This window comes from Miscanthus floridulus, chromosome 9, assembly GCF_019320115.1.
Source record: "Miscanthus floridulus cultivar M001 chromosome 9, ASM1932011v1, whole genome shotgun sequence".
NCBI lineage: Eukaryota > Viridiplantae > Streptophyta > Magnoliopsida > Poales > Poaceae > Miscanthus > Miscanthus floridulus.
The window spans coordinates 14,709,983-14,731,753 of NC_089588.1; the positions used below are offsets into that span (position 1 = coordinate 14,709,983).

A 21,771-nucleotide genomic window follows, 5' to 3' on the forward strand; every position below is an offset into this window, starting at 1 on the left:
TTGTGAAGTAGAGCAGCCCCCGGGCATGTTTTGTAGTTTCTGTGTGTCTTGTCGTAGATGGAGGAAGTCTTGTGATAGGGATTAGAGGTAGGCTGATCCCACGACAGCATTGTGCCAGGATGTACGTGGTGGTAGTTGGAGGAAGTCTTGTGATGTGGGCTTCGTTCCTTCATCCAGCAGTTCTGGGTTGATCCTCGTCGCCTGTCTTGAGACCGTCCGGTGCAGATCAACACCATATCCAGCATCACATCGGTCTTGGGTAGACAGATGCCTGCCGGTCTTCTATGCTCCATGTTGCCCTGCCGTGCTGTCGATTTCCGCCTTGGATGCACTGCGTCCGTCCTTTGAAGAAAACAGTGTAACTGATGGCGGTTTGTCCTTCCGAGTAGCAATTTGGGACACGTAGTCGTTCCAGAGCCTAGTCGTGTCCGTGTTCCTCTTTGCTACTTTGCTTTTCGTGGTGCTGAGTTCGTTGGGTCTTGTAAGATTTGTAATCTTCTATTTTTGAAGTCGCTTGTAATGTAACGAATCTTGTCTTCTGAGTTGTCTTTGACTTTTCTGTTGTGATCCCTGTCGTTCATGAGAGTACCGAGTTCTTTCTTACATAACCGGGTTCTTTTGTTCCTCGTGAGGTAGCCCTTTCTTTCTTCTTTCTTTCTTCTTGGTTTGACGGGTCGTTCTTGTATCAATCTGATAATCCTGCCGTGGCGTTGGACGGATAAGTCTGAAATCTGCCCGTTGGTTTTTACCGTTGTGAGGATTCGTGCCCTCCATCATTTTAGCTGCATCGGTAAATGGACCGTTGCGTTCCCACATTGTGCTTTAACGGGCCTTGTGGGCCGTTTGTATTACTGAGAAATCTATTTAAAGACCTTTTATCTTCCTTTCCCTTGTCACCCAGCTCTTGCCTTTAAACCCTAGTTCTCAGAAATCCGCCGCCGTCATTGTCGCCATCACCCGAGCACCATCATTCTAGCTTCATCTTCCTTAGCGCCTTTTTTGCTTCCGCCAGTTCATGGAAAAGAAGAAAACCACAAGCAAGTCTCAGGCGACCTTTGTGGACGAGGAGTCTTCCCTGTCTTTGATTGAAAACCAGGAGTTCGTGGCCATGAGGGCAGCTCAGAAGGTTTGGCCGGCTCCAACAACAAGTGAAGACCAGCTGCGCGAGCTCGTTAGTGATGGCTTGATCCAAAGCAAAGTCATCGCTGAATGGAGAGTTTCGGGCGAGCATCGGGTTCTGGCTCCGGGTCCTGGTGAGATTGTCCTTTTTGTTTCCTTTGTCCGCGCTGGACTTTGTCTTCCTGCTTCTGCCTTCCTTCATCAGTTTCTTGGTTATTTCAGGGTTAGTTTGAACCATCTAACCCTCAATGCCGTTCTCCATCTTTCTGTTTTTGTTCACCTTTGTGAAGCCTTCCTTGGGATCCCTCCTTCTCTATCTCTTTTTCGCTTTTTCTTTCGTCTGAAACCTCAACCCCGCCGTGAAGAAACCAGTGCCCTCGGCGGTTGCGGGATTCAGTTTCGCCAGGGTCTCAAAATTAAGTTTTTTGACTATGACCTGGTTGATTCTGTCAAAGATTGGCGTGCCGAGTGGTTTTACGCTGCCAATTTGATCCCTTCTCTTGTTGTTCACTCCGGATCCGGTCCTGTGGTGAATGACCGATGGGACAAGAAGCTTGAGTCACCTGCTGAGATTCAAGCGATCCAGCCACTCCTTGATAGGATTAGCATGTTGAAATAGCAGGGATTGACCGGCTTTGGTATTGTCTCAAGCTTTCTTCGTCGCCAGGTTCAGCCCTTGAAAGAGCGGGAACATCTCGGCTTTGAGTATTCTGGGGCCGAGGATCCTTCACGCATGGTCCCAGCTCTTGAGCTGACCGGTGAGGAGGTACTCGAGCGCCTCCAGAAGATGCTGAAAGGAGTGAGCGTCATTCCTCCTGCCGTTTCTGAGTTCTCGGCCATCAACCCGCCCCCAGCTGTGAGTTGTCTAACTTTTTTATTTGAGTTCTTTATGTACTCTTGCTGTATCCGTTCTTGCTTAGCTTTTCCTTGTCTCGGTGTTTTATCTTTTTTCGCAGGAGCTTGGGCGGAATTTTATCGATCCGATCCCCCTTGGTGTTCTCCCTGCCGTGGCGGAGACAGGGGATCGTCTAGCTGGTACTTCTACAATTAGTAAGTCTCAAACCTCTACAGCCCTTCCTGGGGTTTCTTTCAGATTTGTTGATGTATATGAAGAGTATGTTCCTCGTCTAGTCCCTCGCGGTCCTCGCAGTGTCCCGAAGAGGGGGCGAATGGACGGGTCTTCATCTGGCTTGCCTGTCTCCAAGAAGCCTCGCAAACCAAGTACTCCCTCAGGTACTCCAGTTGTTGCTAGCATGCTCTTAGGTGAGCACATTTAATACTCTTTGTTCTTTTATTTTCATGTTTCTCTCTTGAAACGAGTACTTTTCATCTCCTTTTCAGCGGGTGCTCTGGTTTCGTTGGCTGAGGAAGAAGAGGATGATGAAGTCCCCCTCATCATGCGGCGGTGAGTTTGTTTTTCATATTCTTGTTGCATTGAATTTCTCCTCTTTGTTTTGAATTTTAGTCTTGGGCTTTTTGAAGTAATCGGAGGTCGGGTGTGAGTTCTTCCGAGGCTCCCGCGCCGACTTCTTCTGAAGCTCTGGTGTCGAGTTCTTTGGTTGCCTCTGTCCCGAGCTGTACCGCTCCTCCGGTGCGGAGTTCTTCTACGGCTCCAGCCCCAGCTTCTTCTTCAGCCCCGGCTTCTTCTACGGCTCCAGCCCCGGCTTCTTCCGCGGCTCTGTTGTCTGCTGTCCCGCTCCCGTCGCCGGGTGGCGGGGACATCTTCGCCATCGTGGTTCCCCCTGCGAGGCCTTCCCTTGGTTTCGCGAAGAAAAAAGTAGTCGGGTGAGTAAATTCCAGCTTTATCTTTTTGGCTTTTATCTTCCTTCTTCTGGTTCTTATTGGTGCTTCCTTTTATCACTTTTCAGTGTTTCGTCTTCTCTAATTTCTTCATCGACTTCTTCTCTGCCTCCCGCCGTGCCAACGAGTTCCGAGCCTCGGGACTCACAACATTGTGTTGATGAAGTCGCCGTGGGGGCTTCAGAGCTACCTGGCGGAGTTGCAGACTTGGTCGCTCCGGAGGTAACTGTGGCCGTCGCGCTAGGTTCTTCTGAGGGTTTGGCTCCGGCTTCCCTGGAGGTCGCTTTGGTCGTTCCTCCTTTGCCCCAGCCGGCCTCTCCTTCCCCTTCTCTTGTCTCCGGTGGCCCCTCCTTTTCCGGTGACGTGGTGCAACAGTTTGATGCCACTCATCGGTTATCGGAGCTGACCGCAGCCTGGGGGAGCTTGTCGACCCTCGCGACTTCTTTTGGTGAAAAGCTCCAGGTAGGTTTTACTGCCGCTCCTCTTTTGCATGCTTGTTTTTTTTTCTATCCTTACGCTTTGTTTCTCTTTGCTTCTTTTTGCTCAGTCTTTTTCTCGTGATCATTCTGGCTTCTTTTTCTCATCTGAAAATGAGAGGAAGTTGTCTTCGAAGGTGGACGCTCTGAAAGCCGATCTTGACCTTCTCCGGGTTGAGTTGGAGACGGAGCGTCAAATGCATCAAAAGGAGGAGAAAGCCCTTCGCGCCCGGGTAGTGGAGACGGAGAAACAGAGAGATGCTGCGGTGGAGTCTGCGAAGAATGAATGCAAAGGTGCCGCGGGTTCTGCCTGTTTCTTCTTGTATTTTGACTTCTTTTTCCGCTGACTTGTTCTTGGGTGTTATGTCTAGCTCTCCGAGTTGAGAAGCAGAAGCTCTCGGAGAGTATTGATGAAATGAGGGCCCTTGTCCGTTCTAGTCATAATAGAGCTGAGGAGGTAATTACTCATGCTGAGGAAGAACTCGCCCTTGCTAGGCTGATTAGGCGTGGAGCTGACAGAGATCTTGTGCAGGCCCAAAAAACCATTGAAGGCTTATCCGGGAAGCTGGCGACGGCTACCGAGAATTGGAATGCTTTGTGGAAATCTTTTCGTTCGGTAGCCGATGTTCTCCGGACTCCAGCGGATGATGGGCAATCTTGGGCGTAGTTCATTCCCCGGATTCCGACTCGTTTCCAAGAGTTCGCGAAGAGGTGTGCCCAAGTATGTACCAAGAATGTGCTGGCCCAGGTCCGGGTCCTTGCTCCAGAAGCGCCTCTCTCCAAGATAGCAGAAGAAGCTGAAAGCCAAGAATATCTTGACGCCGTTGAAAGGATGGAGCCCGAGGTTGAAGATCTAGCCAGTAGGGTTGTAGATAGTCTAAATATTGATATTTCCCTTTCTGATGACAACGCCTGACTCGATTGAGCGTCCTCTTGTAATATTACACTTCTTTTTAAATGAAGATTCTTTATTTTTGTCGATGTATTCTTTGCCTGGGTGCGGTTGAAGTTACTTGACTTGCTGAGTACCTTGTCTTGTTCCCGTCTCTGCTCCGTAAGACAACTCTGTGCGTTATTCTGACGAGGCCCCTCGATTTGTCGAGTACTTTTCTTTTCTTCCTCCTTTGTGATCCGTCGAGTGCTTTGTCCGTGCTATGACTTGTTAGATGCAGGTCTTTGCGTCAACAACCTTTCGCTTGCGCTATGTGAAACGACTTGGTATAGAATGTTGCCTCAACAAACTTCGGCATCCGAGTGCTTTCTTGAGTGGCGCTTGTGCTTTTCTGAGGAAAAAGTATTCCTATCTAGATGTAGCCCCCGAGCCTCTTGCTTTTCGGAACGAAGTGCTGGAGGGTCTTTTGAAGTTGAAATTTCGGTCGACTCAGCCAATTTGCTTTTTGTTAGCTTTTAGCTACCCTTATCGGCGAGTTCAAGCGTTTTTTCAGCTATTTTGCTCTTGGCCAGAATGCTCAGGCATGTTTTCAGCTATTTTGCTTTTTGTTTCGGGTGTTAGCTTTTAGCTACCCCCATCGACGGGCTCAAGCGTTTTTTCAGCTTTTTTGCTCTCGGCCGGAATGCTCAGGCATATTTTCAGCCATTTTGCTTTTTGTTTCGGGTGTTAGCTTTTAGCTACCCTCATCGGCGAGTTCAAGCATTTTTTCAGCTATTTTGCTCTTGGCCGGGATGCTCAGGCATGTTTTCAGCCATTTTGCTTTTTGTTTCGGGTGTTAGCTTTTAGCTACCCTCATCGGCGGGCTCAAGCGTTTTTTCAGCTATTTTGCTCTCGGCCGGAATGCTCAGGCATGTTTTCAGCCATTTTGCTTTTGGTTTCGGGTGTTAGCTTTTAGCTACCCTCATCGGCGGGCTCAAGCGTTTTTTCAGCTATTTTGCTCTCGGCCGGAATGCTCAGGCATGTTTTCAGCCATTTTGCTTTTGGTTTCGGGTGTTAGCTTTTAGCTACCCTCATCGGCGGGCTCAAGCGTTTTTTCAGCTATTTTGCTCTCGGCCGGAATGCTCAGGCATGTTTATCAGCCATTTTGCTTTTGGTTTCGTGAAAACAACTCGTTGGAAGTCATGACAAGACATGCTGTGGATGAATATCATCTTTATTGATCATGAGTATAAACTAATACATATGTTGTTGAAGAGCATTGTCTTTCGTTGATTGTGAACGTAGGTCCCTTATGGCTTGCATATCTATTTTTTCTTGAGTTGTTTTTACGCGTAGAATCTTCTTAGCTGGCTGATGTGCCATGTATTGCTGACTTCTTTTCCATCTTCGGTTATTAACTTGTATGTGCCTGGTCCGGTGACTTTTGTGACAATGAACGGGCCTTCCCATGGACTGAGTAGCTTATGTCGTCCATCAGTCTTTTGTATCCTTCTTAGCACTAAGTCTCCAACTTGTAGTGATCGAAGTTGGGTGCTCTTGTTGTAGTGCCGTCTTAAACCTTGTAGGTATCTGGCTGATTGGAGGGTAGCGTTTATTCTGACTTCTTCTGAGCTGTCGAGTTCTAATCTTCTTGTGTGTTCTGCTTCTCCTTCATCATATTGTTCTATTTTTGGGGATGTCCAGATCAAGTCGGCAGGTAGTACGGCCTCTGACCCGTAAACTAGGAAGAAGGGTGAGTGGCCTGTTGCTCTGCTTATTTGAGTTCGTAGCCCCCATATTACTTTCGGTAATTCTTCAATCCATTTGGACCCATAGTCCACTAGTTCTTCGTATAACCTTGGTTTTAATCCGGCTAGTATGAGTCCATTAGCCCTTTCTACTTGTCTGTTGGCTTCTGGATGTGCAACAGACGCATAGTCTATACTGAAACCACAGTCTTGTGCCCAGCTCTTGAATTCTGTAGCTGTGAAGGGGGAGCCTAGATCTGTGATGATTCGATTGGGCATGCCGAAGCGGTGCGTAATGTCTTGGATGAATTCGACTGCTTTGGTTGCGCTGTATTTCGCGAGTGGTTTGTATTCAATCCACTTGGTGAACTTGTCGATTGCTACAAAGATGTACTCGAAGCCGCCTTTTGCTTTTTTCAGGGGTCCTACTTGATCTAGCCCCCAGCAGGAAAAAGGCCAAGCGGGTGGGATGCAGATAAGATTGTGAGCTGGTACATGGGCTTGTCTTGCAAACATTTGGCAACTTTTGCATTTTCTGACAAGCTCTTCTGCGTCTTTCAAAGCGGTTGGCCAGTAGAATCCGGTGCGAAAAGCTTTGCCAACCAGTGTCCTTGAAGCGGCATGATTTCCACAGCAACCTGAGTGTATTTCGTCTAGGATCTCTTTACCTTCTTCAAATGAGACACATTTTAAGAGTACTCCTGATGATGCTACTCTTCTGTAAAGTTTATCTCCTACTAGAACGTAGTTTTTGCTTCTGCGAACGACTTGGGTGGCTTCTACCTTATCTGCTGGTAATTTGTTTTCTTTGATATAGTCAATGAAAACTTGGGTCCATGAAGTGTTGATTATCAAGATCTGAACGCCTTTAGCCTGAATTTCATGTGTTGTTTCACCGGGTTGTTTGATAGAGGGAACTGATAGCTCTTCTATGAATACGCCGGGTGGAACCTTTGCTCTGTCTGATCCGAGCTTGGCAAGGACATCTGCTGCAATGTTTGAATCGCGTAGGACGTGTAAAATTTCTAATCCTTGGAAGTGTTTTTCAAGTTTCTGTATTTCAGCACAATAAGCACCCATGTTTTCTTTGGTGCAGTCCCAATCTTTGTTGACTTGGTTGATGACCACTGCTGAATCGCCGTATACGAGTAATCTTTTTATTCCGAGGGTAATCGCGACTCGTAGCCCGTGGATGAGGGCTTCATATTCTGCTTTGTTATTTGTAGCTTGCCATAATATCTGAAGGACGTACTTGAGTTGTTTTCCTTCTAGAGAAATGAGGAGAACGCCTGCACCGGCCCCGCCTAGTTTGAGTGATCCGTCAAAGTACATCTTCCAGTGGTCGAGGATTGTATCTGATAAGGGCTGTTGAATCTCTGTCCATTCGGCCATGAAATCGGCGAGGGCTTGAGATTTGATTGCTTTCCGTGGGGTGAAATTGATGTCAAGAGCTCCAATTTCAACTGCTCACTTGGATATGCGCCCTGTGGCATCTTTATTGTGTAGGATGTCTCTGAGTGGAAAATCTGTCACTATGGTAATCTTGTGGCTTTCGAAATAGTGGCGAAGTTTCTGTGAGGTAATGAGTAGGGCGTAGAGTAGTTTTTGTACATGCGGGTACCGAATTTTGGATTCTGACAGTACTTCGCTGATGTAGTATACTGGACGTTGCACTTTATACACGCGCCCTTGTTCTTCTCTTTCTATGACTATTGCTGTGCTGATTACGGTAGGAGTTGCCGCGATATATAGCATCATATCTTCATCTTTCTTTGGAGGTGTCAGGATAGGTGATGAAGTGAGGTATTCTTTAAGTTTTTTGAAAGCTTTGTCGGCCTCTATTGTCCACTCGAACTTGTCTGTTTTCTTTAGTAGTTTAAAGAAAGGTAACCCTTTTTCGCCGAGTCTTGATATGAAACGGTTGAGGGCCGCCATGCATCCTGTTAGTTTCTGAACATCTTTGACATTTCTAGGTGGGCCCATTTCTGTTATAGCTCGAATTTGCTTGGTGCTGGCTTCGATCCCGCGCTGACTGACCAAAAATCCGAGTAGTTGTCCTGAGGGAACTCCAAATACACATTTATTTGGGTTCAATTTCCATCTCCATTTCTTCAAGTTTTCGAAGGTTTGCTTTAAATCTTCAATTAGAGTGTCTGGGTTCTTTGTTTTTACCACCACATCGTCCACGTATGCCTCCACATTTTCACCGATTTGATTCCCAAGGCAAGTCTGGATAGCTCTTTGGTACGTGGCACCAACGTTCTTTAGTCCAAACGACATGGTCTTGTAGCAGTAGGCACCAAACGGGGTGATGAAAGATGTCTTGCTCTGGTCTTCTTATTTTAGTGCGATCTGGTGATATCCTGAATAGCAATCGAGAAAAGATAATAACGCAGATCCTGCTGTCGAGTCAACTATCTGGTCAATGCGTGGTAGCCCGAACGGATCTTTTGGGCAATGTTTGTTGAGATCTGTGTAATCGACGCACATACACCACTCGTCCGTGTTTTTCTTCTGTACAAGGACCGGGTTTGCTAGCCAATCTGGATGTAGGATCTCCTTGATGAATCCGGCTGCCATTAGTTTTGTTATTTCCTTTTTAATTGCTGCCTTCTTGTCGGGTGAGAATCGTCGTAGCCGTTGTTTTACATGTTTGGAGCTTTTGTTAACATCAATTCTGTGCTCAGCCAACTCCCTTGGGACTCCTGGCATGTCGGCTGGCTTCCAAGCGAAGATATCTTTGTTGTCCCGAAGAAAGTTGGTGAGCGCGAGTTCCTATTTTGCCGAGAGGTGAGCACTGATAGTTGCTGTCTTGGAGGTATCGCCTGTGCCTAAGTCGATTTGCTTGATGTCGGCTTCTTTTGGTGGTGCGATGATGCTGGGCTTTTTAGCCGGTATTTCTAATTCTTCTTGGCTTGTTTCTGCAGCGATTGCGGCTATTTCTTTTCTTCCATTGTCGGCTTGCGCTTTAGCTGCAATCTGGATCGCCTGAACGTCGCAGTCAAAAGCGCGCTTTAAATTGATTCGAAGGGAAAGGATACCGTTGGGTCCTGGCATCTTAAGTAGTAAGTACGGGTAATGTGGTATTGCCATGAATTTGGCCAGTGCTGGACGTCCGAGGATTGCATGATATGATGAATCGAAGTCGGTGACTTCAAATTTGATAAACTCTGTTCGGTAGTTTGAAGGAGTTCCAAAGGTAATAGGTAAAGTAATTTGTCCGAGTGGCATGGCTGCTTTGCTAGGTACTATTCCATAAAAAGGTGTGCTTGTTGGCGTAATCATCCTGGCGAGTTGTAGTCCCATTTTTCTTAGAGTTTCTGAAAAGATGATGTTAAGCCCAGCTCCTCCATCGATTAGTACTTTGGTGACGGTCATACCAGCAATAGTCGGATCCAGAACCAACGGATAATGGCCTGCGTTTCCCACGCTACAACCAGATGGATGCACTTTTTCTTCTGCAGTAATCATCTTTTCTACTATACGTCTGAATTCTTCATTGTTTCTCGGATTTTCTTTGCAGAAGTCTTGAAATTGCCATCTGGCCATGATTCCGTGAGAAAAAGCTTCAATTACTTCTCGTTCAGTTATGTCATGCACTTGAGCTCGTAGTTCGCCGAATCGTCGATAATAGTTTCTGAGACTTTCATCTCCCTTTTGCTTGAGTCCTTTTAGTTCTGCATGAGTGATTGGGTGTGTAATGATTCCTGCGAAATTCTCACAAAAAGCTCTCTGCAAATCCTCCCAATTTCTGATAGATCCTGGATTTAGTTTATCGAACCATTAGAGGGGCATGGCCTCCAGTGCCATGGGGAAGAAAAGGGCTTTGATATCGTCGTCTCCTCCGGCTAGTTCAATCGATTGTGAATATATTCTGAGCCATTGCTTTGGTTCGGTTTTGCCATCATACTTGGAGTGATTAGATGGTTTGAATTTGTGAGGTAATCGCACCAATGCGAGCCTGTTCGCGAAACAGGGGAACCTGTCATGAGCCTTGGTTTCTTTGAATTCAGATTCGGCGCCTTCCTCTGGCCAACTGTCGTTCTGATGGGAACAATTTTGCGAGGTTGTCTGGGTAGGAACCCTGCTCCTAGTCTTCCTTAGTTGTTCAAATCGGTGGCCTTGATTATGTTCCTTCCTACTTCCTCCGTCATGGCTTCCACCCGGCCCAAGTCTTTCGAAGGCGGATTTCCTTTGATTTTGATCTTCTTGTCGGTGGGTTGTTGATCTGGCGGGTAGTCTTGATCGAGCTTTCTCTTCATGTGTTCTCGGGATTATTGATCGGAGCAAGTCCTGGAGCTGTTCGTACTTCTCACCAGGATGCGAAGTTGCTCTGAGTTCTTCTAATGCTTCTCGAATCTTATCGTAAGGCGTATTCGCCGTGCGTCTCCCTTCAACTTCTCGTTGTGATTTTCTTTTGTCGTACTCAGCCAATTCTGACTCGTATCTGGTCCAAGCTTCCCTGCGTTGCCTAGCATGGTGTTGGCGCCCTTGCTTCAACTTGTTTTTTCTTTCTCTAGCTTGTTTCTGACTATCTGTTTCTCCGTCGTAGCCCTGGGCAAAGGGTGATATGTTGGATTCTGATTCATCTGATGATCTAACATCGGGTGCTTCTGGGGGATTTAATGGTGACCACGGTCGTCGAACCATGAACACTTCTCGCTCATGAGTCGTTCTGTTATTGGCATTAGTTTTCATACTGTCGGAGTCGCTGATAACTTTAGTGGATGCCTCGGTGTCGTAGATCGAGTCTCCTTCTTGGTAAGGTAAAATAGCTGTTGTTGTCATGCCGACTAGTTGGGTTCCGCTACTTTCAGGAACGGAATCCGGCCAGTGGATGATACAGTCCTACGATGTTATCATTAGCACGAGGCCCTCCTGAGCTCCTGTTAGTGGTATCCCGAATCTTGGATTGAAAAATCTTTCGACCTGTCCTTGATAGGATTTTGCCATGTTGTCGAGCCCAGATGGAGAAGAACTCGACTTCTTGAGAGAATTCTGGGGGTAATCCGAGTTGTTTTGGGTTGTGCTCCGGAATCTTGCCAAAAAAGAACTCGGTTTCTTGAAAGCACTCGGATAAAACTTCGCCTTGGAGCTTGAATTCGAATTGGATACGAGTGGTCGTGAAATCCGATTTGACTCGGATACTATGAGCTACGCGAATTTTCTGGTGAGCTGATCCATTGTAGTTGTTGGAATAGGAACTTCTTTTAGATGATCTAAATCTTCGAGGAGATGGCTTTGAAGCTTGCCGTTGTTGTCTGCCTCGCAGATCCATGAGCCGAAGATGAAAGTTGATCCCGTCGGAAAAATCATGTTGTCGAGGTCCATCGAGCTCTCGGAGGCAAAGTCGCCGAAGACCCCTACCTGGCGCGCCAGCTGTCGATGTTTTACCACCGATAGCCTGCCACGGGGGTACCCGGGGCAATATGTTCGGGCTTCGGCGTATGCTGAACTCGATGGTTAACGCAAGAGACAGTCGATTTATCCTGGTTCAGGCCCTCGATCGTGGATCGAGTAATAACCTTACGTCCAGTCGGTGTTAGCCTTTGCGTTAGATTGATTGTAAAGTGTTGTGTTGTACCGTTGTCCTTCTCTCAGGAGCCCTGCCCTCCTTTATATAGTCAGAAGGCTAGAGTCCTAGTCGGTTTACAATGAGATTTCCTAATAGGATTACCTAATAGTTCTACTACTACGATTATATGGGAAGAATCCTAGTTGGACTAGATCTTCTTTCTGCCTTGCAGGGTATCCTGTGGGTCCCGCATCGACAGGCACCCATGGAATATGACACGTCAGATTCTTCTGGATTTTCGCCACAGAGTGTGGCGCTACTTTTCTCTGCCACAGTGTGTGCGTCGGTGCAGAAAGTGACCAACACGTAAATATTTGTAGTTTTACCGTACGTTGTGATCGGATGTGGCCTAGCACTCAATGACACATGATTTATACTGGTTCAGGCAACGTGCCCTACGTCCAGTTTGAGTGGGTCGGTGACTTTATTCCTGAGCCTAGGTGCTCGAAGTTTGCTGTGGGGTTACAAACGGAAGGGAAAAAGATTGGGGGTGCAAGAAGTCCGGTCGGACTCTGGTCTGAAGGGCCAAGAGCGACGGGAGCTCTGCTATGTGCTAAGTGTTCGAGTGTGTGCTCGAGGTTTGAACCTAGTGGTTCTGTTGTGGTGTGTGAGTGAACTGATCGATCTCCTTTTTGGGAGAGAGCGCATCCCCTTTTATAGATGAAGGGGATGACCTTACAAGTTGAGAGAGGGAGAGTGTACGTATGCTATGTCTTGTTGCCCACGCCGTCGGGTACAAGATGATTGTAGGCGCCCATAACACTGTTAATGTCAGATGCATGTGGGAGGTTGCGTCGTCTTCTTCTAGTATGGCAGACGTCGGTGCCTGCCATACTGTTGATGCCCAGAGGCATGTAGGGGGTTTTACCATGTGTCGCCTGGTATAGTAAATACCGGCGCCCACAACACTATTGATGTCCAGAGGCATGTGGGGGAGTCTTACCGTGTTTGTCTGGTATGGGAGTTAATGGCGCCCATAATACTGTAGGAAAAATGTCGATGCCCACAACACTGCTTGGGTTCTGGCATGCCAGGAAGGTTGCAGGGTACTGTCCTGCAGGTGTACAGGGTACGGTCCTCGGCATTGCGGTTGACTTGAGTGCCCTGCCTTACTTTCTTCGTCCGTTTACTGGTCCTCACTGAGCGGGCGTCCCCGGTCAGTTGGCCCCAGTCGGCTCTGATTGCGCCAGTCGGAGAAGAGTTGTAAGCAGGGATTCGGTGCATCCCCGGTCGGAGACGCGGGTCGAAGTCAGAAGTGGTGTTTGGCTAGCCTTCCGGTTGGAGAGGTCGTCCGGAGGCGGGCCGGAGTCGGAAGTGAGCGCCTGGGGTCTTCCGGTCGGAGGGGCGGGCCGGAGTCGGAAGCGGGCGCCGTTCCTCCTCGGTCAGGCCTTCCGGACGGAGATTGGATCGCCCTTCTGACCTGTCATTTAGGTATTTGGGTCGGCCCGGGAGTTGCGCGTTGTTCGTAACTTTATCTACTGGACCGAGCCTTTGTTGGAAAGCCGGTCCATGAGAGACCCCGGGTTTATAAACCCGACAGTGTGGCTTGCCACATCTGAGTGGTGGCCAGCTATGGCTAGAATCCAAACAGCCTCTTCATCCATTAAGGAATGGTGAGGATGGGGAGATTTTCCTGTTCATGGGGATGAAAATGAAAAAATGTTGTCCCTGTCGGGTATAGCAGGGGTAGAGATAATGTGCCATCCTGTTCTCAACCCCGTTTAATTGACACCTTATGCCTTGTTCACTTATCTTATAATCTGTTTTTTCAGTTTGTTTTTTTCAGCTGAAACTGTGTTTTTCTCTCACAACAAATCAGTCGAAACAGTGTTTTATCTTATTTTTTCAGCGAAGCGAAGATGACCTAAAGCTGTATCCACCCACTGGAATACGGGTTGAATTGATTGAAACTCAAATGACTGAGCCCACAGGCTTCAAGTCAGTTGACTTGTGAGTGGGCATTTTGTTAAAAAAGTCCCAACCCAACGAATGAATGATGCTGCGGATAAACTTAGCTGCGGATTGCAGGCGGATGGAGTGAGCGTCGCAGTCAGAAACAGCGGCCCGACCGCCCGAGGCCACACACTCCACAGGCTGTCAAGTCGTGGCAGTGGCAAATTCAAAAAAGAAGTCGTGGCAGTGGCAGGGGGATTTGGGAACTGGGAGCACCGAGCACGGCCTCCAGTCAGTCGGCAGAGGGTATATTGGTCGGAGTCCGTGCCGCCTGTTCAGCAGGCCGTAAACAATTGTGGATTATTTACTGTTGATTGGTTTGGTATGAGAGAAAATTAATATTCTAGCTTATAATCCACGATCGTATACGAGCAAGCGAACAGACCGCAAACTAGCAGACCCAGACCACGCCAGAGCAATCCCAGTGCAACACGGTGACGTACTGCTCCAGTATTTATGTAGACGTCCAGACTCCATGTCACTAAGAGCGGTGGTCTCGTAGTTGTTCATAGTCTGCAGCAGAGCAACCGGTAGTCTCAATCGACAAAAAGCAGAAGCCACCGGTGGAAAACACGTTGGGGGAAAGAAAGTAGCTGCTTCGGAGCAGAGAAAGCAAGAAAGCTGCACCATGCACTGTCAAAAGCTTCCGAAAAAAACATACATCTCTCTGCCGGTGATGGGAGATACATGTCCCTGATGTTTACTTGCATGCGTCGAAGGACGAATTCAGCTGGGGTATAGGAAACATGTAAACATCAGGGAGTAAACATGTAAATCTCGCGTTGGGCGTGCCCTCGCCGAGCACGCACGCCCAGCCGTCATCGCCCGCCCTGCTGGCCTGCTCTACTCCGGACGTCGCCCGGCGGCTCGGCCCGGCCCCGTCAGAATTTCGGCCGGGTCCACGTCCACGGCAAAAAGACGACGACGACCGAGACGATCGATGCGTCCGGTCCGGCCCGGTCCAATCCATCGGACTCACTGGACCCCCTCACACGAATTAACGACGACCCACGAAGCAGAGAAAGCAGAATTTGGAAGGCCCCACGAAGCAACGACGACCGCTAGCCTAACTAGCCCAAGAAGCAACCAATATACTCCATACTTCTTTCTAACAAAAAGCTAGCATAGCCGTCCAATAAATATAGCATGCATGGAGTCCACTAAGGAGCTCTCTTGCGGCACTCATCAACTGCCAGCTGGTGGCCGCTACCATTCCAGGCTTTCATTCAGTTTTCATTTATTAAAAAAAAACTAATTACTGTAGCAGTAGAGCATCTCCCAGAGTTCTCTAAACCTACTCCTAATCCTTGGTTTTTAGAAACAAGAGAAAAAATCTCTCTCCAACAGTTTCTAATATCTTCTCCTAATTTTTAGGCAATTGGTAAACTGACCCCAGGCGCGCGTATCTTTCCGCGCTCGCAGCGTCGCGCGAATCGGCGGCTTCCCGCGCGGCATCAATTTGGTGCCCCTCCTTTTGCCGCGAATCGGTCCTTGGCGCGCTCGTTCATCGCAATTGCATCGGATCTCAGAGACATACGAAGGAAGCCGCTCCTCCATCGGCGTCCAGAAGAGGTTCGACCCCGCTACTGCGAGATGCCGAGGTATGTACGATCGGTCCGTGGCCTCTCCCTCCGATCTGCTTTTCGTCTTCGCGGTATTCTCGCGTGCTCCGTCCTCGTCGCTGTCGTCGTGGGCTTCCCCGTCCGCTGCTCGGTCCTCCTTCCTATGGCTGTGTTTGCCGCTCAATCTAACTTGACGCGTGACGCGCAGTGGCAGTGCAGCGTTGCAAACGACAATGCCGTCCAGAACCCAAGCACCATGAGTCATGGGTCATTTCGTAATGATTTTGCATGATTAAGAAAGGGAAATACTATCAGAGGAGCATTTGGTAATGATTTCTTTGTCCATATTTGCAGGCTCGTTGCAATGTCCGGTGGTGGATATTAGACTGACTTAGGTCACGGGATTTGAGGGCGTTCGGACGAGTTTAGCTTTCCCATGACACATGAAACGCACGCATATGAGGACGTGCAGGTAGGAGCCGGTGTTGAAGAAGATGAAGTGCAGGCAGCAGCATGTGCTGGAGTTGTAGAAGTGCAGTCCAGTGCTGGTGGTAATAAACACCCACGTGTTCCAAGGCCAAACGCCAAGAGGCAAAAAAATTTCATTCCGAACGAGGATGAAATTGTTGTCTCGGCTTGGTTGAACGTCAGCAAAGATCCTGTGCAAGGTGCTAATCAGTCTCATTCCTCCTTTTGGCGTAGAATTTATGATTACTATGAGACCCACAGGAAGTCATTTGCAAGCCGAACAGAAAGTTCACTAATGCATAGATGGATGTATATTTTGGAGAATGTCAACAAGTATTGTTCTTGCTATGATGCGATTGACCATAGAAATCAAAGTGGAAAAACCATTCAAGACAAGGTAATTCTTTTTCTTATTTCAGTAATCTTAGAAGACATACACGTTGATATTTAATAAACACATATGTTTACAGGTTTCTGAAGCATTAACTATGTTCAAAGGAATGAACGGTGAGAATACATTCACTCTCATGTAGTGCTGGAACATTTTGAAGGATGAAGAGAAGTGGAAGGCCAAGAGGAGGGAACTTGCAGAGCTAAAGCAAGCTTGTAACAAGAAAAAGAAGGTTCGCCTAGACTCCACTCCCACGAATGTACAAGTCAACATCACTGAAGATGTCACTGAGATTGCACCTCCAGAGTCCGAAGCCTGAAAGAGGCCACAGGGACAGAAGAAGGCAAAAGATGCTCTAAGGCGAGGAGGAGGTGAAGCTTGCATGGAGGCTTTACACAGTTATGTAGCAGAAGATTGTTGCTCGTCGTCTGGCCAATTAGATGTAGTTCCTTTCATTTTATTTCCACAGCCAACTATTTTTATCTTGTCACTCAGTGAACCTTTATTTTATTTTATATGTATAAATGGCCGGCTGCATGGAGCCGTCGTGCATGGCACTGTGCCGGCAACTACCACTGCATGACAGATAGTCATCGTTCAGGATATATGTAAAATCGATCGATCGGTTCCGAGGTTTGACATGACATCAAATGAATGTTGAATTGTTTACACTGGATGCATTGTATCTGGGCAAAGTGAAATAACAGCACACACTTGAATTTACTGTGTGGATTTTGACCGTTCATGATTGATAATTGACACCTAAACACCACTGAAAGAGATTGGAAGCAATAAAAATTTAAATTATATGACACAAGTGCACTAATATGATTCAATAGAATAGAAAATTGTTTACAAAGTACTGATTGCAATTTGAAGTGCTAATAAATACATAGAAGTCCTATGAACTTAATATTTATCAGAAAAATGCTGCCAGAGGTGTTCGATGAGGTCTGCTTTTAACTGATGGTGTATTTCCTTGTCTCTGATCCTTTTATGCGCTTCAATGAATTCATCGAGGGTGCGATTACTCTCATGAAAAGGTTCCACATTTTGGCCACCATAGTCGAACCGCTCAGTAGGGTCAACGACTCCCTCATCTTCGACAATCATATTGTGCATAATGACACAAGCTTTCATGATGTTGCCCATTGTCTCTGTGTCCCATAACCGAGCTGCTCCTCGAACAATGACAAACCTTGATTGCAGAACCCCAAAAGCTCTTTCGACATCCTTCCTCGCTGCTTCTTGTGCTTTGGCAAAACATTTGTTCTTGTTACCCTTAGGCTGAGAGATGGACTTCACTAAAGTAGCCCATGATGGGTATATACCATCGGCTAGATAATAACTCATCGTATAATCATGACCATTTATGGTATAATTCACCCCAGGAGCTCTGCCCTCTGCTAGCTTAGCAAATAAAGGAGACCGGTGAAGCACATTGATATCATTATGAGACCCAGGCATTCCAAAAAAGGCATGCCATATCCAAAGATCGTTGGAAGCAACAACCTTCAAAATAATAGTAGGATCCTCTATATGCCCCTTGTACTGACCCTGCCACTCTATAGGACAATTCTTCCATGCCCAATGCATACAATCGATAGATCATAACATCCCAAGAAAACCATTTTGCTCACCGAATACCAGTAAGCGTGTTGTGTCAGCCTCATTATGATATCTAAGGTATTCTTCTTCAAATAAATCAACAACTGCAGCAATGAACCTACGTAGGCTCTCAATTACGGTAATTTCTTCAATGCGAACATACTCATCCGTAGCATCAGCTGGAACTCCATATGTTAGCATACGAAATGCTGCTGTGACTTTCTGGAAGCAACTTAATCCAAGAACATTGGCTGCACTCATTTTTTGCACAAAGTAGTCATCGTATGATTCTACATCATTCGTTATGCGTACGAAAAGGTCCTGACTCATCCTGTACCTGAAATTAAAAAAATAAAATAAATGTTAGAATAATTACTTAGCGTACTAGTGATCATATCACAGGTGAATGCGCACGAACCTCTGACGGAATAAATTTGGGCCATATGTCGGATCATCAGCCAAGTAATCTTGAAACATCCTTTGGTGCCCGCCTTCTCTATCTCGGTAAATAACTTTATGCCCTGGAACAGAACCACCATGTCTTCCTTTTTTATTTGAATATGTTTCAACAATTGCAGCTGCTGACATGATGAGACAATCATCATCGTCTGATAAAGAATCTTCTAATTCTCTTTGAAACAGAGATTTCTCAGCAGCCATGATTGAACCGACCTTGCGAGGCAGCCTGCAGGCTGTGACTGCCGTGGCCGGCTGGGACCTACTCGCGGCTGGTTACGAAGGTGGAGGCATGGCTACGACCTGGCTGGAAGCGTGCCTACGAGCCTACGACCTGGCTGGAAGCGTGGCGGCGTGGCTATGACCTGGCGACGGCGGCTGGGATCATGTGCGGCGCTCGGCAAAGGCAGGAGAAGACGCGCGACAAAACAACACAACAAGCCAGAAAAAAAATAATGTGGGCCTCAAATTTGATTTTTTAGATACCATTTATTAAAAACTCTTGTAGATGACTATCTATTTTCCCTTCCAATATCTTTTTAGGAGTTGCCAAACTACAAGTTTTTAGGAGAAAAATTAGGGAACTCTTGGAGATGCTCTTAGTGTAGTTACATTTAGCATTGGGCAAATTAGCCTCTCCCCTTAATATTTTAGTTCGCCCTTGAAAGGTCCTTGTTTGGTTTTGGTAATTGAGTGACAACTTAGGTGGACTAATTGTGTTTATGTGAGATACACAGGTGATTAGTCCACAGGTACATGTGTGTGAGCAACATATGCCATGGAGGTGAAAATGGCTTGGAGATGTTGCAAAGCTCACACATGTGATGATGAAGGAGCCTAAATGCACATGAGACATGACATTGAGTCATGTGATCAAGGTGGAGAAGATCAAGACAAGACTTGGCTTGATGGACCGGTTGCAAGCGTGAAGGGCAAGTCGAAGGCTTTGGAGTGATGGACCGCGTGGCGGTGAAGCTTGAGCAAGACTTGGCGCCGATGGACGATGGCAACGGTGAAGAGCAAGTAGAGTCAAGATCGATGAACCAATATGATCATGTGATGATATGAAGTGGATCATATCATTGTTGATCGTGTTGGTGCATGTGTTGCATCGACATTGAAGGAGATGGAATGGAATGCGCAAGGCAAAGGTATAACCTAGGGCATTTCATTTCACCGGTCATAGGTGTGTAGAGAAGTTTATGACCGGGTTTAGGATAGATGGCCGTACTATCAAGAGGGGCAAACTTGTTTGCATATCGGTCATCTAGTGCCACTCGAGTGATCTAACTTTGCATTGTCGCTAGGATCGAGTGGCGTGGCAAGTTGAGTGGCTAACATCCTTTGGAAAATGATTGTGAAAATGCTAACACACATACACATGGTGGTGTACACTTGATGGTGTTGGCACATTTACAAAGGCGGTGGTGTTTGTAGGGGTGAGATGGGTTTGGGTCCCTCTCTCCCTCCCGCCGAGCAAGCTCGGCGGGATTCGGCGCTTTTGGGAAAATGGAATGTCTATTTTCTATTGCGCCGGATGCAAATTCTTGGTGGTTAGCATATTGGTGCAAGGGTGAAGAAGTTAGAAGTGAAAACGAGTTGGTCGCGAAGATGCCGGCGTCGATCAACTGACCGGACGCTGGATCTGAATGCACCGGACGCTGGCAGGCTACGTCCGGTCGCACTGACATAGAGTGTAGCAGTAGCTGGAGAGTGACCGGACGCTGGCTGCGTCCGATCGCGTTCGACCGGACGCGTCCGGTCATGCTCGGGAGCTTACTGGAAATGACCGGACGCTGAGGGTCCAGCGTCCGGTCAGTTGAAGCTGGAGCGTCCGGTCAGGTCAAGTGACCGTTGGAACCAGGACACGTGGTCGTCTGTGGGTGACCGGACGCTGAGGTCCAGCGTCCGGTCAACACGACCGGAGCGTCCGGTCGGCCCGACCGTTGCCCAGTGAAGGGGTAACGGCTAGTTTAGCCCTTGGGGCTATAAATAGAAGTGGCCCTCGGCCATGGCTGGTGTGGAGCACCTCAAGGGACTTAGTGTCCATGCTTGTGAGTGCTTGGGAGCCCTCCATCACACATATACTTGATAGTGATCATTCGATTGTGTGAGTGAGCGATTCTAGTGCGATTGCATCGTGAGGTTGCATCGAGTGGCACTAGGTGATCGAGTTGCAAGCCGGTGGTGCTTGTTACTCTTGGAGGTTGCCACCTCCTAGACGGCTTGGTGGTGGTCTCCGTCGAAGCGCGCAAGAAGCTTGTGCGGCGCTCCGGAGAAGTGCTTGTGAGGGGCATTGTGCTCGCCCCGCGGGAGTCGCGAAGAGCAACTTTAGTAAAGCGTGTCATTGAGCTACCCTCACTCAAGGGGTAGGTTCTTGCGGCGCCCGACGTGCGGGCTTAGCGGGTGATGCTAATTAGCCGCCGAACCACCAAGTGAGCGGTCGACACAACGGGGACTAGCGTGTTGGCAAATACGTGAACCTCGGGAGAAAAATCATCGTGTCAACCTTATTCTTCCCGTTGGTTTGCATCCCCGTTACACAAGCTTGCAATTACTTTTATACATATTAAGCTTGTGTAGTTGCTCGTGTAATTAGATAGCTTGTGTAGCTTGCTAATTACCTTCTTGCTTGTGTAGCATAGAAGTAGCTCCCTTGCGTGGCTAATTTGGTTTTAGTAACCTTGTTAGTCACATTGCTTAGTTTGTGTAGCTAAGTATTTGCGCTCTCTAATTAGGCATTGGTTGCTTTGTTATTGAGCATTGCTAGTGAGCTTAGTTAGCTTTGTGCTTTTGCTTACTAGCATGTGTAGGAGCTCCCTTATCGCTTAAAGTACTAGTGGCATAGGTTTGTGTAACCTTGCTCCTAGAATTGTTTAGGAGAGCTCTAGCTAGCCCGGCACCTTTGTTGCTTAATTGTTATCTTTGCAAGGTGCTAGTGAACATATATAGTGGGGTATAGTCTTGGCTAGACCGATAGTTTTAATTCCGCATTTGTATCGGTTAGCCGACGCGATTAAGTTTTAGAAAAGACTATTCACCCCCCCTCTAGTCGCCATCTCGACCCTTCAGCCCTCCACACTATATAGACATCCTCTATTACCTATTTCTCTCTAGCCAAAGATGGGTATCGAGAATGATTCTCTAAAGTGCGCACAAGATATAGAAAAATTATTGGAGGATACAAAGATAAAGAAAACAACTTTTATTCAAATAACTCTCAAAATAATGATTCAGAGAATGAGTTTAGAAAGAGTCTTGAGATGCTCTAAGGTAATCACAAAATCCACATCTGCAAATTACCAACATCTGCGATTACGAGAAATATCCCAAAATAATCCCCTTATTTTTATCTAAGTGACCCATCCTAGAAATTATACAAACTACTAATCCCTAAAGTTATATCTTGATTAGCCATTACCTTTGCTATTCAAAGTAACCCACCTATGCGATTACAAAAAATAATATAAAGTAACTTATGAACTTGAAGGTAAATTATCCGCCTCTATAGTTATTAAAATTAAAATAACATGAAAAGTTACCTGAGGCATTGTAGAAAATATGTGAAACTACTTATACATATTACATCCTAAATAATTATCATGTTCTGCCACTGTTATATAGAAAAAAAGTTGACTTAAGGTACACTTGCATCATATGTGTGTCACCATTCACACCAGCCCTGTTCGCTTCTCTTATAATCCGTCTTTTTCAGCTTATTTTTCAGCCGGAACAGTGTTTTTC

The 21,771-nt window shown here is 47.0% G+C and overlaps 2 protein-coding genes across 2 annotated transcripts; one reads left to right on the forward strand and one right to left on the reverse strand.

Moving 5' to 3' along the window:
* Positions 1-15,540: 15,540 nt before the first annotated feature.
* On the forward strand, positions 15,541-16,282 carry LOC136479288 (glutathione S-transferase T2-like). The gene is made up of 2 exons (XM_066477207.1): positions 15,541-15,969; positions 16,124-16,282. Exons 1-2 carry the CDS (start codon positions 15,541-15,543, stop codon positions 16,280-16,282), a joined length of 588 nt encoding a protein of 195 aa, XP_066333304.1.
* A 1,289-nt stretch (positions 16,283-17,571) lies between these two features.
* Positions 17,572-18,231, reverse strand: LOC136479289 (uncharacterized). The gene is made up of 2 exons (XM_066477208.1): positions 17,990-18,231; positions 17,572-17,908 (listed from the first exon to the last, which is right to left on the reverse strand). The coding sequence occupies exons 1-2, from the start codon at positions 18,229-18,231 to the stop codon at positions 17,572-17,574; spliced, it is 579 nt and encodes a 192-aa protein (XP_066333305.1).
* Positions 18,232-21,771: the final 3,540 nt, after the last annotated feature.

Excerpts from the sequence above, each read along its gene's own strand:
- LOC136479288 (XM_066477207.1), top strand. The coding sequence starts at position 15,541 with ATGACACATGAAACGCACGCATATGAGGACGTGCAGGTAGGAGCCGGT. Across the intron at positions 15,970-16,123 it reads GAAAAACCATTCAAGACAAG|GATGAAGAGAAGTGGAAGGC; the intron begins GTAATTCTTTTT and ends AACATTTTGAAG.
- LOC136479289 (XM_066477208.1), bottom strand. The coding sequence starts at position 18,231 with ATGGCTGCTGAGAAATCTCTGTTTCAAAGAGAATTAGAAGATTCTTTA. Across the intron at positions 17,909-17,989 it reads CCAAATTTATTCCGTCAGAG|GTACAGGATGAGTCAGGACC; the intron begins GTTCGTGCGCAT and ends TTTTAATTTCAG.